Below are 14,414 nucleotides of genomic sequence, written 5' to 3' on the forward strand. Positions count from 1 at the left end.
ATTGCCAGGGCAACCATCCCTGACAGCTGCACTGGTGCCAGGATGAGGACAGACACAACCACTCCCCAATGGTGCAGCTTTGGGGAAGTGCCAGGGCATGTGGAGGGTAACTGATATTAGAAACCATCAAAGAAACCCAGAAGCTCAGCAACATCACTGGGAAATGGGATTTATGGGAAATGGGATTTATGGGAAATGGGATTTATGGCTCCTGCATGGTGCTGCATCACACAAACAGCACATCCTGGGACGTGCTGACCACCACAGACTGGTGTGGCTGTCCTTTAGACTCGGGCAGTATCAGACACCATCACCCATGGGACAGCCAAGCATTTCTTTTCCCCTGACACCAGTGTGCAACCACAGCATCCTTTTGTACCTTTGCTTCGCCTCCGGCTCCGGTACTGCTCCGTGTAGAAGGTGAGCTGGGTTTCATCGTCTGCCTCCGAGCCAGAGTTGCCTTTGGCACGTCCAAACCCGATCCCACCTGCAGGCAATAGAGAGGAAAACATCAGCCCTGGCAGCTGGGATGCTCAGGAGCAGGTGGAGCCAGGAGCTCCTCAGCCAGCAACCTACACTCCTTGCTAAGGTTCTTTGCTTGGGGTCACCAGTAGTGATCAGGAACTTTTGCCATTCATTATTTCATTTTACCATTCATTATTTCATGCTTGGGGTCACCAGTAGTGATCAGGAACTTTTACCATTCATGATTTCATCAAAAATCAAGACCCCCACAGTGACTTTAGTGATGTGAATGTAAGAAGACACTTTCTATCCTCAGAAATGAAAGCACAAATATATTTCAAGGGACTTACAAAGAAAACCCCCGAGTGTGACAGCTGCTCTCCCCAAGGACACCTGCAGGCTGAAATGCAGTGAAATTTAGCAAACCCAGCAAGGACAAATGGTACAGGGGGAATACAGCCCTTGGGGGGGGGGGGCACCAGGACCCTCCTGAGGGTCTTTTCTGCTCCTCAGCACCCAATTTGCCCCATTTGCTCCCCCAGTTTGTTGTGACAGCAGCAGTCAGGACCGACAGGAGCAGGGCTGGCCTGTGGTTCACCCAGCCTCCCCCTCTCCAGATATGGTGTGGGATGCAGCAGGAGCCCAGCTGGCTCCATCCCCAGACCCACCAAGAAGCAATGGATACTTAAAAAAGCACCACAGACTCTAATTGGCACAAGTCCTTCAATCTTTGCAGAGCTTAAAGAAAAGAGGCCTCTGGGGGTTGACAGTGGCCCTTTAAACTGCCATTAAAATATTTTACTGTTTTTAAAAAATCTTTTATTCTAGGCAGCAGCGCAATTTCCCCATTTCTTGGCAGGAGAACAGAAAATGAGCGGTGCCTTCTGCCCTCTGAAATGCTCAATCACGGCGATGAGAGGTGGCTGGCAGGAGCCAGAGGGACACCAGGAGCTCAGCACGTGGCTCCTGCCCCAGCCATGCCCTGCCCTGGCCCAGCAGTGCCCTCAGGGCAGCTCCAGCAGCAGGGCAGGAAGGGGCTCTGCTGGCTCCTTTGCTCCTGGGAGCAGCAGGGAGGGTCAGTGCTTGAACACAGCAGCATTTAGGGTTTGGGCAGGGGGCTGGGGGCGTTAAAAGATCCCAAACCATGACCCTTCTTCAGCCACAAACACCACAAAAAACAGCCAGAGCCATTATACACCCACTCCAAGGGGTTTGAGAGACACAGCAGAGTGCTAAGACCAATAAGCATTATTTGCATGAGTGAGGAAAATCTTAATTAACCTGGGCTTCTAACATAGGGCAAATAGCCAGGGCTGCAGCCCTGCTGCAAATCCCCTTCTCACTGAGCAGGGGCTGCTGCAGGGGCCAGGGCTGGGGGACAGACACCAGCTCTGGGAGAGTCCCCCCACTGCTGAGAGCTCAGCACTGTGACAGCATACACAGGGGACCAAGGATGAGGGAAGAGATGCAGATCTGATTCCATGTTTCAGAAGGCTTGATTTATTATTTTATGATATATACTACATTAAAATTATACTAAAAGAAGAGAAGAAAGGATTTCATCAGAAGGCTAGCTAAGAATAGAATAGGAAAGAATGATAACAAAGGCAAAGAGTCGGAGCCAGCTGACTGTGATTGGCCATTAATTAGAAACATCCACATGAGCCAATCACAGATGCACCTGCTGCATTCCACAGCAGCAGATAACAATTGTTTACATTTTGTTCCTGAGGCCTCCCAGCTTCTCAGGAAGAAAAATTGTAAAGAAAGGATTTTTCATAAGAGATGTCTGTGACACAGCACAGCCCTTGCCCCTGCCTGGGAGAGGAACCTGGATGTTGCCTGTGCAGGTAGGACATGTCACATCCCTCTGTCACCTCCTCATGCACCAGAGCTGGCCCCTTTTGCACAGGCAGATAGCTGGGGTGGACAGAGGGAGCCCTGTGGTGCTCTGTGTGCTGTCACACCTATGAAAAATGTGTATTGTATGACTGGCTTTTTGCAAATATTAAAATTAATATTATATGTGTTGTGTTAGAAAGTGATGCTGTAATAATTCTCTTAAGTAGTGTGTTAAATATAGTTTTAGGTTATAAAAAATGTTAAAATAGAAACTGTGCTATGGAGGATACTTTTTTTTGTAAAGAAAGGACTTGTAGCAAGATAGCAGCCACAGGACACCTGAATCTTTCAGAGAAAAAGAATTTATTTCCCTCTTATCAGAAGAACCAAACAACTTCTTGCCTCGAAGGCACTGTTAGGATTCAGAGGAAGAAGTTGATGATGACCAGACAGAATCCTGTGTTTGAATGGAATTTATGCATCATGTATGAAGTGTATGAATATGCAACAGGCTGTTGTTTTACAGGGTTAATCCTTTGTTAATGTGTGTCCTTTTCAGGCTGGTGCTACCCAGAAAAGGTACCCGGACTGTCGGTAACTCTTTGTTTCTATTGTCTCATATTGCCCCAATTCAAATTGTCTTATTGTACTACTATTTCTTATTGTACTACTATTTTTATAACCGTTTTATTACTATTAAACTTCTAAAATTTTAAAACCGAGTGATTTTTCACGCAGCCCTGTGAGGGTGAGCAGGCAGCTGGCACAGGCAGCAGCTGCTCTGCCAGCCACGGCCCAGCCCCCTCCGGCCACTGTGCGTTTGTGTGCCGGCTGCGTGCCCGTGATGGATGGAGCTGACATGTTAAATTACTCAGGCTGGATGTCTTCAGAGAGCTGGTGACAGCGATATTGCATTTTCTGATTACCCAGCACTGAGCAGGATGTATAAATACAGCAGTTGTGAGACCCGGTGCGGGGCCCCAGCCCGCGGAGGAAACGTCTCCTCTGACCCAACACGCAGTGCCAGAGGTCAGCCTGGCAATGCCAGCCTGGGGCACACACCAAGGATGAGCTTTTACACCTTGGTGCCATCAAGGATGCTGGACCACATCTTGGCAGTGGTTTTGAGGATCTCAGAACCCAGTCTGGAGGACGCGGGGACACTAATCCACAAGTAATCTTGCCAAGAACATGATTTCATGTTTAACTGGCCCCAAAATCTGACCAAATTACTCCAGTGAGACATTTACAACTGGGGCAGTGCCTCCTTTTCCACGTCCATTACCAGCCTTGGTCACAAGAACAGGGCACAGGGCTGAGAATAATCACGATGGGGCCAAGGATGCTCATGAGCAATTACTGATAAACAAGGACAGCATCCAGGTAAAGCCAAGCAGTTCTGCCTGGTCAGCATTCCCTTTCCTTCCAAAACAGGGAGAAAAACACCCAGTATCAGAAAACTAAAAGACTATAATCACTGCAATCAGTTATAAACTGAAATAAGATGCTTTACAGACAGAGAACAGGGAAATGGCAATTTTGAAGGGCTGGGTATCAGTAATGCACTGACAACTCTCTCCAGCAGCTCTCACAGGGAGATACTCCCTCTTTACACCCGGTTTACTCCTGCTTTTGAGACTGGAGAAAAAACACAGCTCCCCTTCTTCACCCAACCCATCTCCTGCCCAGCTCGTTCAGCAGGCAGTGGGGCAGGGGAGCTCAAGCAAGATGCTCTTGTTTCTAATCCTGTTTGCAGATTTACAAGCTCGTTAATCCCTTCAAATAGATCTCAGCTCAGGCAGGAGCCAGGGCAGGGTGCTTGTTTTGAGTGTAGCATTAATTTAGTGGGGAGCAAGGCGGGGTGCCAAGGCAAACACCTCGTTATGCTGTAATTAAAGACAGTCCCGTTAATGCAGAGTGGGGATAAGGAAATAAAATTCAGGAACCAGAGTCATCCCCAACGACTTTTTGTTAGCTGAAGCCACGTGGATATTTTTAAAAGTGAGATTTTTGTCTTTAAAGAGGACATAAAGAACAAACATGACATTTTTAATCCCTTCCCTGAAGCCAGGAGGTCGTAGAACATCTCAGGGAACGAACTGTAGATGTAAAAGGAATCAAAATTGAGTAAAAATAAAGAAATAACTAACAGTAGCTGTTCGGATAACTCCTATCTGAGGCCAAGCTGACCTCAGCTACTTAATCCTGCAAAGTTGGATGTTATAATAGAAGTGGAAGCTTAGTTTTGTCCCCAGCAGTGCCACCTTGGGTGACATCTTTGTGATCCCTCTACCCTGCAGCCACTATCAATGGAAAAAGGATTCTCTGCTTCATTTTCCTCCAGAAAAAGGGCAAATTCCTGTACATAGCACAGAATTCAAGACCCACAACTTCCCTCACTGACTACATTGGGTTCACCCCATTCCATGCTCGTTCACTCCATACAATATTGCTTTCTGGGGGTTCAACAAGGCCCTATGTTCCCAGGCTTCCCAGGAAAATCTGGGTGAGGAATGCCGTCGCCAGCACAGCACTAAGAGGAGCTGGCAGGGCAATGCAATTAGCTAAGTGGAAATTTTCAGTTCAATTAATTTATCCCTGAAAAGAGCACCAGAAAACTGACATAAAAAAAAAAAAAAATCAAATGTGGTCAGAGGAAGGTAAATTAGATGCAGATTTAAAGAGAAATAAATAAAAAAATGCACAAACATTTTCTTTTGAAACTTACTCAGTTAACCCCAAAACCATGAAAGTATAAAGAAAAATGGCCTTTAAAACAAAGGACCCTGTGGTAGGGGTATGTTCACACACACTGGCTTCACATACAGCTGAGGAAACTCTTCCTCCTCCCCAATCTTCCTTTTTCCTTCAGTCTCCACCCAGAACACCCCAGCAGTGCAGGAGGTGCAGCAGGAGGTGACAGAGCCATGGGCTTCCACTGTGGAAATCTGGGATGATGCTGATCGCAGACAGCAGCCCTTGCACAGCCTGGAGGGTTTTATTTTCACCAAGGAGCAACTCAAAGAGCTGGACACAATATTATGACTCAGGTGAGGTGAAAGCTCCCAGGTGAACTCCAGAAAAACCTCACCAGCTAAATGTGATGCTCCACAGGCACCACAGGGCAGTCAGACAGGGCAAGGTGAAAGCAGAGGTGCCCTGGCAAAAGCAGGAACAAGGGATGAGCCCAGCTGAGCCTCATCTCTCCTCCCTCAGGCAGCTCTGGCTAACTCAGAGCACCACCAGGACCTCCACAGCACAAGAGCTGCATCCCCAGTAAGGAGCACATCCCGATGAACAGCACATGGTGTCTCGGGAGAAGGACCACTATGGGTTATTTCTTCCCAAACCCAGAGTGTTTTTAAAGCCCTGCCCCAGGAGAGGGCACCAGACCCCCTCTCTGAGCACCTCCCAGCCCGGGGCTGGGCACACAGCCCGGTGCAGCAGCCAAACCTCAGCCCCTGCCCTGCTGCTCTCCCCAGGGCATCGCTGCCCCATTCTGGATGCTCTGGGGCTGCATTTCAGGATCAATAAACACTCTGGAATACAGCATCCCTCCCTCCCTTCAGGTCTGCCAGCCCCCAGCTGAGATCTCTTCCTTCCAGCCCTCCCCTCTCACCCTCAGCTCTCTCCATCCTCACTCTCCCTCAATTATTTATAAGCTCTGAATGTGCTTCACTCCATAGAAAGTGTTTAGGGAGAAAGGTTGTATGAAAGAGTCGTTAGGCAAAATAAAGTTATATGGCATTGTAAATAGAGAGCGTGGTGTGGTTTGGTGTTTTGTTTTTGGTTTTTTTTTTTTAATCAATCTACTTGGGGAAACAGCACCTCTCCCAGAGCTGCTGAAACACTCAGGGCTAAATCAGATTTAATGAGGAGCAATGGGCAGCAGCTTATGCACACTCAGAGCAGGGAAGGAAAGCAAGGCAAAGTTTATCCCAGATTTGTTTCCCTTGGGCTGAGGATCAGGTTTGGATGGTTTATCCCATCCTTCTGAAGGAATAGCACTCAGAAACCCTTTCAGGGCTTTTCCATAGAGGAGGAAATCCTTCTGCTGTGTGCAGTTCCTGCAGGGAGAGTGCTCCAGCTGTAGGGCTTTGATGAGGTTAAACATTAATTAAATCAAACCACAAGAAAATAATTACACACATGCATCCATCAGGCTGACTTGTCACTACTCAGAAAGAAAGTTGGATGCAAACTCTATCAGTGGAACTGTCATGAGGCTGTTAGGAGGAAATGAATGGATCCCAAATGGACAATTTCATTTAGGGGGAGGAAAAAACAACTCTCATGGATTGCAATGGATTAATGAGGCAAAGGGTTTGTGCTTGCCACTGGATAGGAAATGTAAACATCCCGAGTTGTGGTATCATCCTTTGCCCTGAGGGGCTGTTTGCACTCCAGCCACTTGCCTGCCCCAGGCACAGGTAACCACAGGCTGTAAAAACAAAACCTCCAGTGTGACCATGCTCACAGGGGTTCTTGGACTGGGGAAGAGATGAGGACCTAGCTCCATGTTTCAGAAAGCTGATTTATTATTTTATGATATATATTACATTAAAACTGTGCTAAAAAAATAGAAGAAAGGATTTCATCAGAAGGCTGGCTAATAATAGAATAGCAAAGAATGATAACAAAGTTTGTGGCTCAGAGAGAGAGTCGGAGCCAGCTGACTGTGTTTGGCCATTAATTAGAAACAACCACATGAGACCAATCAGATGCACCTGTTGCATTCCAAGCAGCAAATAATCATTGTTTACATTTTGTTCCTGAGGCCTCCCAGCTTCTCAGGAGGAAAAATCCTAAGGAAAGGATTTTTCATAAAAGATGTCTGTGACACTCCAGCACAGAAGCCAGGGAATGGGCAGGGAATGGCATGGATCAGCTCAGCAACAGCACCCACCTCTACAAGGAAAAACATATTTAAATTAAGAGGAAAAAAGGATGAATGGGATGGGGCTGTGCAGAGTGAGATTCCACTGGAGAAACTGGGACTACCTAGCTTTTTGGGGATTTCTGAGGACTGAGAACTTAAAAATCTCCTTTTTAGGGTGTGCTGGTGAGGGATCCCTGTGGCTGGGGACTCTGGGAGCCAAAGTCCTCCTGAAGCCCATGGGGCACATTCTGCCTCAGCCTCCTCATCCCTCACAGACTCTGGGTACAAAGCAATGTCATTTTCTCATACTGAGGAAACCAGTGGGGAGAGATGGAGAGAAACCAAGGGTGCTCTTGTCCTGCTAACCACCGACTTTCCCATGGTCACAAATAGGCAGAGGAACCCTGGGGAGGTGGGAAATGGGGTGGGGGTGTCTCCAGAGGCTGGGGACCAGCCAGGCTGGCTCAGGGCCACACTCTGCTCCCACTCAGCCAGAGGCTCTGCCTGCAGCTGGGCACTGTGCCTCCTCCTAAACTCAGCTGCAAGGATTAACTGACTTGCTCCATTAGTGACCAAAAAGCCTCTTACTTCCAGTTCAAAAATGAAATAAAAACACACACAAAAGAAAAAAAAAAAAAAAGAGATTGGAGCAGGGAATCAGAGAAACTTTCCCTGACAGTCTGCATGGACCCTAGAGCACCTGCACCCACACTAAGATCCAGAGATGTGTATTTGAATAACTACTAGGAAACAAACCAAATAATTTAAACCAGTTAAAGAGTCAGAACATTTTCTTCACACTAAGTAAATAATTTATGGGCAGAGCTATAATAAAAAAAAGCCCTCTCCAGGCCTGTATCGCAGGAAAACATATCAGGAATAAAAGATCACATTTCAGACTCATAAATAAATGATAAACAAAGGTTTTTCCTTTTTTTAAGAACAAAAATAAGAATAAACAGAAAGAAAAGTATTTCTTTCCCAGCTCCCAGAGCTGACACAAAGACCCTCAGTGCACTGGGCAGATCATGGCCAAGGGACCTTCATCCCCATCACCCCTGAAGGGATCTGATATCTCCTCCTCCTCCAGAGATGGAGACCTGGATCCAAACCCTTGGCAGAGCCTTTTGTGTGGTACAGCCTTTAGACCCATGAATGCTGCACTCCCACTCTCTGTGTAGCTCCTAAAGCCCCCAAGCACTGGGAAAGCAGAAAGAAGAGATCTCCCAATAATGTGAGTGACAGCCAAATTTAGTTTCACCCCTTCATGAAACTAGAACCTGACAAGAAATTGTTTCATTGTGTTTTAGCTGGGGCAGCTGACAGGGACTCCGAGCTTGCAGCAGGATCCCTTGGAGGGGACATGATGTGACACAACTCACAGGCACCTCCACCAGCCCACCCAGAAGATCTGTGTGGGGTTTGTCCCTCTCTCACCCCACCACAGAGGAGCACTTTCCATCTTTTGCTTTTGTCCATGTAAGACCATGTGGGCTGGGGTCTATCCTAGCCAGAGTGCATCCCAACAGCCCGCTGAGTCTTACCCTGGGGGTCTCCTCCAGTGGAATTTAGAGTTACACACTAAGGAATTGTAAAACATAAAAGACAAAGTCCCAGGGCACCATGGCCACGTACCTCGGGGCCGGCTGCGGCGTTTCCGTCTGCCCACGGAGGTGCTGCGCAGCGCGGGCTGCAGCTGCCCGATCTCAATGGGCGTGTTGGTGCGGAAGCTCTCCTTGAACTTCTGCATCAGCGACTCCACCGTCTCCTGTGTCACCTCGGGAGCTGCAACGCCAGCAAAGGGGCTGTGGTTACAAAACAGCGGCCACACCGTGTCCCCTCTGCCCATGAAACCTTTCCTTGGGTAAGCTGGAGCTGGGTCCTGTGGGATTTTCAGAGTCCCCCATGGCAGGAAGGAAATGATGAATCTGACTCCATGTTCTTAGAAGGCTAATTTATATTATATTATATTATATTATATTATATTATATTATATTATATTATATTATATTATATTATATTATATTATTATTATATTATATTACATTATATTATATTACATTACATTACATTATATTATGCTATGCTATATTGTATTATGCTCTATTATATTGTACAATAGTACGTTACATTGTATTATGCTATGTTACATTGTATCACATTGTATTATACTATATTATATTACACTATATTACATTATGCTATTTATATTATGCTATACTAAACTATACTAAAGAATACAGAAAGGATACACACAGAAGGCTAAAAGGTAATAATGAAAAACTCTTGACTCCTTCCAGAGTCCCACACAGCTGGACCATTATCGGTCACTAAGTCAAAAAAATTCACATAAAACCAATAAAACAATGACCAGTTGGTAAACAATGTCCAGTGCTGCCATGCTGGGAGACAGAGGGAGAGCATCCACCCAGTCATACCAGGCAACAGAGAAACAAGGATCAAACTCCCTGTCTGAGTTAAGTGCCAGCAGTGGGAACCATTTCAGGAAAGCTCCAGAAAGAGAGGGAGCTAAGGGACCAGCTGTGTAATGACTTTGAATTTTCCAGTATCAGGCTCCCCCAGGAACCACAGATCAAAGACAGAGCTCCCCAAAGCCCCTGACGTTTACAGCGGGCACAGCTGAGTCCTGCAGTATCAGAAACCCCAGCAGGCAGCATCATATGAGGAAAAAATATATCCAGAAGAGAGAAAGGGTCTCCAAAGAGCATCCAGTCCCATCCCCAGAGCACACATCCCCCTGAGGTGCCAGGGAAGGATGCTGGGGCAGCACTGGGGTGGCTCAGCCTCCTGCTGCTGTGTTCACAGGGGGAAGCCTGACCCTGCAGCTCCCTTGCCCAGCAGAATGTGTGGCAGGGCCTGCCCTGAACAGATGGAGAGTTATCCAGACCTTGGGGCTGTGTGATACAGGACTTGTGGAAGTGGAGCAGGGAGCTCTGGAGTGGCTTGCACAGCTGGGGCTTATTTACCAAAAGGAGGCCAGGAGGAGGAGGAGGGGACCATGCCTTCAGCGAGGTCACAGCAGCCTCATGGCCCCTGATGGGGCCGTGGTGACTGCACCCATCTGGCCACCATGCTGGCACAGCCATCCTGGGGCAGCTGCTCCCACACCTGTCAGTGCAGCAAACACCAAGAAAGGCAGAGTGGGGAGGGAGGGGGTGTCCTTCATTTGGGATGATGCTCCAAATACTGCAGGAATTGGGAGCAAAGGGCTGGTGCAGCTCACTGCTCTGCACAGGTGTGCCAGCACATTGTTGGCATCTCTGTGCCCCTGAGCTCAGGGGTTTGGAGAAAGGAAATGGGACAGGGAAGCAGGAGGGAGGAGAGAAAAGTAAAGCAGGAAAAGAAAAGAAGGGGAAAAAAACAAAACAAAAAAAAAAAAAAAAACAAAGGGAAGGGGAAAGAAAAAAGAAAGGAATGAAAGGAAAATGAGAAATGAGAAAAGACCCTTGTTGACATGGTACCAGCATATCAGCAGGAAGAGTTTGGCATGGGTGGGCATAGAAAAAAACATAGCATATAAAAAACCCTCAGTGACAAATGAAAGACAGCAAGAGCTTCAACTGTGTGAGCATGAGGGGTGAAGGATGAAGGGAGAGCCCTTCATGCATTGCCAGCAGTGCCAAAAGGGAGAGAGAAGAAGAGACCACTGCACCATAATGGAATGAGACAGCACTTGCTGGGGCTGTCCATCACATCCACGAGAGAGACTGCAAACCAAACTGCCCTCTGGGCCTCCCCACAGCAGCCCTTGGAGGTTCCAGCTGGTCAGAAAAGGATGAGAAGAAGCACTGCCATAGGGCAAACAGTGGTCTTAATAATTTGCTTTAAGTACAGGCCAGCCCTGAATTGGTCAGGCAGCTGGATTAGCTGATCCTTGCAGATCACTTCCAACTGAACTGCTTTATTCTACACCACCCTGCAAGCCCCCCTGGACTTTCTGTGCCAAACTCAGGCTCAGCCAGCAGCTCCTGGCACCTCCACAGCTCCCACATGCTGCTCCCCAGCACGACACAGCCACGTCAGGCACCAGCTCCTCCCAGCACTGGCCGAACACGACTCATCCCAGAGGAGCCAGGACTGTCCTCCCCTCCGGCACAGCTTGCCAAACGCCTTCTCTCCCCTCCCCAGCTCCCAGGATAAATCCACCCGGGGCTGCTGAGCTCACATCTCCGTCACTGTGCTGAGAGATTCTCCACCCAGCCTGGCAGAGGTGGTGGGATCCACCCCAGGGCTTGGCACGAGGCTGTGATCTCCATCTCCCCCCCAGGAGCAGGGGAATCACGAGGCTCTCCAGCCCCCACAAAATCAGCTTTCCTCTCTGGCAGCATTTTAAGGACACAGCTGAAGGTCACCCTACCTTTGCAAAGCACAGCACACATTCCTGACGAACACCTCCCTCCTGTCCACCCCCATATTCTATTTGAAAAGAGATTTGCTCTCCTTATGGCTCCCCTATTCGTTTGCACGTCTCCCACAAAACAATTCCTACCCAGAGCCATTCTCTCCTCCTTCCTTTCTGCTGGCACAAATTGCAGTGGGAAAATATGTTGTTTGGCTTAAAAATTACAATGACAACAACAACAAAAAAAGTAGTCATCAGCGGAACAATATGAGCAATGTTTGGGTAAAAAATACATTGCAATGGAGATGGGAAGCAGCAGCATTATTCCAGCTCAGCCAGGAGAGCTGCACCCTGCCAGACACACTGGATGGGTATGGGGGGTTGCTCTGGGGACATGCCACAAGCAGGATCTCACCATCCCTGGGGGGATTCCACATCTCAGAGTGCCAGGCTTGGATCAGTACAAGCACTCACAAACCCTAACTGAGATATGAACTATTTGTGAGCCCCCACCAGTCACACTTGGGTTTTGTCTCCACTATTCCAACACATTCTCAAGGCACTACAAAACCTCTCTGACTGTAACCTGTTCCCAGCCAGCAAAGCCAGGCAGTGATGGAAATACCCCTTAGATGTCAGAAAAAAGCTCTCAGAATTGCTGAGGTGTTTCAGTCTTCAGATGTGGCCTTGAGGACTCCAGTGGAGCAGCCTCTCCCCAAACCAGGCACAAAACCTCGTGGTGCCATTGGGTGGTGGGAGAGCTGGACAGTCCTACAGCTTGGGTTTTCCATCTGATTAAAACAGAACAATGAGGTTTGTGGTCTGCAAAGGTGCCAGCTTCCCTGAGCCTCAAAGTCTTTGATGTCTGGCTTAAAGGTTCTTTTCCTGGAGCCACAACCACCTGCGCTCTCCTCACACAACACCTGCATGCCCACAGCAGCTTCTGTCAGAGCTTCTCACACTAGGTATGAACTAAAACACATTTCTATAAAATACAGGTTTTTAAGCATCTGGTTTTCCCATTTTTCTCTTTGATTTCTGGCTGTCAGAAGGCAAGTTATTGATCCCTCAATATTAACAGTGGCCACAACGCTCCCAGAGTTTCAGTGAGAGGAATAACTCCAGAGCATCTCAAAAGCTGCTCGACTGAGCATTTTGCAACAAGACAAACTCAATCAAGGATTAAATGGAAGAAGTTTGGGCACAATTAGAAGCCACGGTCAGTGGGGTTCCTACCTCCTGCCCTGCATGGTAATGTGGAGGATGTAGCCCCTCACCTCAGACACTGACTCTTCTCTCCTGCCCTTTCACTGACCACTTTCAGTATTTATCAAATAATCTGCTTTTTCTAGGCACAGGGCAGGGGGACTCTCCTAGGAACCACTGACACGGGCTCTAAAGGTCTAATAAATCACCACGTCCCTAACACACCACAGGAACACCAGGGAAGTGCCAGTTTAATAACGTTATAATTGTTTCCTCCAAATCAACTCCCTGATATTCAGCAAGCTCATTTTGATGTTTCTCGATCAATATTTTCGAAATTTCTGTTCCACAAAGTATTTCAAGAAATTGACTTTCTGATCCTATTTTGGAACAAGCATAAATTTCACAATGCTGGAAGTTTTCCACATGGTGGAAGCCCTGATTTCTCACCAGCTCTAAATAATGGGTGTTTGTTGCTTTCCGAAGCATGAAATAACTAACGGTGTTTGTTCTGAGACTGGGATGTGGACTGATTTTCAACAGTGCCACCCTGAAGGTACTGAGCTCCACAAAGCACAGAGCTTTAGTAGCATAAAATTAGGTAATTACACTGATGCTGATGTGATGACAGGGGGAGAGATTTGTACAACAGCTTTGCACGTACTCAGAGGAAAACACATCTGGGGAGTCACATCCTGCCACAGAGCATGGGAATAAGGAGGAACACTGGGAACTTCACCTCTCCATGTGCTTCTCCAGCCACCAAACCTCTCTCGAGCAGGAAAACCTGTTCCCTTTGATCCCCTATCTCCAGCAGTCCATGCCAAGTGCCACATGCAGCCACTGTGTCCATGAAACACAGGGAAGCTGCTGTTTGCATTCCACAGCCAACTCAGGACATATAAATCTGTTTTATTTAAATGCATATATATAAATATATCTCCATATATATACTTTTATTCAAATGTATATCTCTCTCTATATATATGGATATATACAAAAAACATCAAAAGCAAAGATGAAGGAGGATCTCCAAATAGCTCTTTTATGAAATGGGGCTCTCACACAGCAACAGAGGGAGAGAGGAGCCCAGGAGCATTTTGAAAACAGCCTTGCATTCCATGTTGACTTTTTCTTTCTTCTCTCTCCTGGCCTTTTTTGTTGAGTTTTAAAATAGAGGCTGTATACATCTTTTTTAGCACAGCTATTAATACATAGCTATTAATACACAGCTATTAATACATTATTAGATTATTATATACATTAATAAATCTGTCGCTATAAAAATAGATCTTTATACGCAAAAGTCTGATTTCAATTGCAAATTGGAGGGGGAGGGAAGCAGAAGTAGAGATAAAGTTTTATTCAAGATGTCTCCTTTGAAGGAAACTGAACAAATGTACTTTCCTCCTTCATATATTCATGAGATGACTGCTTCCCTACCCTGTTCTCCACCACCCTCAGCTCCGGGCTCAGAGCCAGCACAACCCTTATCTGGTACGAGGCAGGGGAAAAAAAAAAAGTCCTGATAGGATCAGAAGTTTTCAGTAGTTTAACAAATCTGGGAAAAAGTCTCCATTGGGTTCTAATAAAGCTTTAGGAGCGTGACAGGAAAGGGAATGCCGGGAAAGGGCTGGTGTGCAGTGGGATGGAGAACAG

The 14,414-nt window shown here is 47.1% G+C and overlaps 1 protein-coding gene across 2 annotated transcripts in view; it reads right to left on the reverse strand.

Annotated features, from left to right (window-relative positions):
• ASTN2 (astrotactin 2) overlaps window positions 1-14,414 on the reverse strand; it is a 352,662-nt gene that overhangs the window by 239,094 nt on the left and 99,154 nt on the right. The window contains exons 4-5 of one of the 2 annotated variants that reach the window (XM_074556303.1): window positions 8,822-8,971; window positions 380-487 (exon numbers count right to left, since the gene is read on the reverse strand). In XM_074556303.1, coding sequence (XP_074412404.1) covers window positions 380-487; window positions 8,822-8,971 — 258 coding nt within the window. The remainder of the gene's footprint in view (window positions 1-379; window positions 488-8,821; window positions 8,972-14,414) is intronic. The other variant, XM_074556304.1, reaches the window with a different exon arrangement.

Source organism: Zonotrichia albicollis, chromosome 21 (genome assembly GCF_047830755.1).
Source record: "Zonotrichia albicollis isolate bZonAlb1 chromosome 21, bZonAlb1.hap1, whole genome shotgun sequence".
NCBI classification, from domain to species: Eukaryota; Metazoa; Chordata; class Aves; order Passeriformes; family Passerellidae; genus Zonotrichia; species Zonotrichia albicollis.